The sequence below is a fragment of the Streptopelia decaocto genome, assembly GCF_964273445.1.
Source record: "Streptopelia decaocto genome assembly, chromosome: 6".
In the NCBI taxonomy this organism is placed as follows: Eukaryota; Metazoa; Chordata; class Aves; order Columbiformes; family Columbidae; genus Streptopelia; species Streptopelia decaocto.
In genome coordinates, this window is record NC_138660.1 from 6,113,984 (window position 1) to 6,115,328 (window position 1,345).

A 1,345-nucleotide genomic window follows, 5' to 3' on the forward strand; every position below is an offset into this window, starting at 1 on the left:
CTAACAAGATGTGAAAGTTTTCCAGAAGAAGTTCTTGCAGCCCGCTTTGCGTTCCCGGGGTGCCAGAGCGGGGTTTGAGTTAGCCGAGCGCTCCAGCTCCAGTCTCACTTCATCCTGCTCAGCCCCTCGGGACAAGTCCTCAGACTCCAGGGCTTCATTTTCTGTCTGGCTTGGCTCTGAGAGCAGTTCTGCCAAAAAGTACTTGGCCAGCTCCTTGGGGGAGAAGAGAGAAAAAGAGACAACAATTACTCCTTGGCTTTCCAGGGCTCACCACTCTGTCTGTCTAAGACACCTTTGTGTGCAGATTAGAGACATGCAGGACTCTGGAGGAGAAGAGGAACCCCAGTTTTCCAAAGAGCCCAGCCTGACAGCTGCTACACAGCAGCTGTGCCTATGAAATAAAGTGGAGCAGAAAAGGGCTGACATCTGCCTGGTGTGGAGAAGTGACTGGTGCCTTGTCCACGGCAGGGAATGAACCCATCCAAGCACCACATTACCTTCCCTTCCCCTCTCACTGCTCCAGCACACTGTGCCGGACTCAGTGAGGATGCTACAAGGCTGTTGCTAAAGTGACACGGGAAAGGTCTTTGGGGGAGCTCACAGGGGAGGCTGAGTTGGGTCACCCTCTCACTAGGGGTTGTTTTTCCTCCAGTCCCTCCAAGCCTTGGCTGGTCCCTTGCACAGATAAGGACAACCTCCTGCTACACGGGTGCAGCTGCCTTGGCTCTGCACCCTGGAGAACCCCTGAAGAGCTTCACCAGGAGCTCTGCCCCAGCAGCAGCTGCTCCTCATTCCCCATCAGCACCCAGCTGGGCTGGGCTGGGCTGGGGGGTGTCTCCCCTTCCTACCCCCAGCTGCCCAGCCTGTCACTGGCTCAGCTTCTGCAGGGAACTACAGCATCTGTCAGGGAACTGGGGTCTGCAGCAATCAGCTGGGGGTCTGAAGTGAGGACAGAGCAAAGGTCTGGTGAGGAACTACACTGAGGGCCCTGGGGTGTCCAGTGGGGAACTGAAGGGCTCTGCAGCAGTGAAGCTTGGGGGCATGCAATGGAGGTGCCAAGGGCTCTGCTAGGGAAATGGAGGGTCTGCAACGGGGAATCAGGGGGGATCTCTGCAGGAGAAGTGCGGGTCTGCAGGAGAGAAGTGGGGGTCTGCAGCAGGGCCGTCGCGGTGCCCGAGCGGTGGCCGCCCCGTCGCGGGGCTCTCACCTGCTTCCCGGCGGCAGTAGCCAAGGACTTCTGCAGGAACTGCCGGAGCCGCGGGTCCGACGGGGCGGCCGAGACGGTGCCGAGGGCCAGGGCGATGGAGATCAGGGCCAGGGCGCACTGGAGGCGGCACGACAGCAT

General features: G+C 59.6%; 1 protein-coding gene across 1 annotated transcript; it reads right to left on the reverse strand.

The window, feature by feature from the left end:
• On the reverse strand, nt 1–1,345 carry SST (somatostatin; the record flags this gene model as incomplete). Its single annotated transcript, XM_082056831.1, has 2 exons — nt 1–213; nt 1,208–1,345. The coding sequence occupies 2 exons, from the start codon at nt 1,343–1,345 to the stop codon at nt 1–3; spliced, it is 351 nt and encodes a 116-aa protein (XP_081912957.1).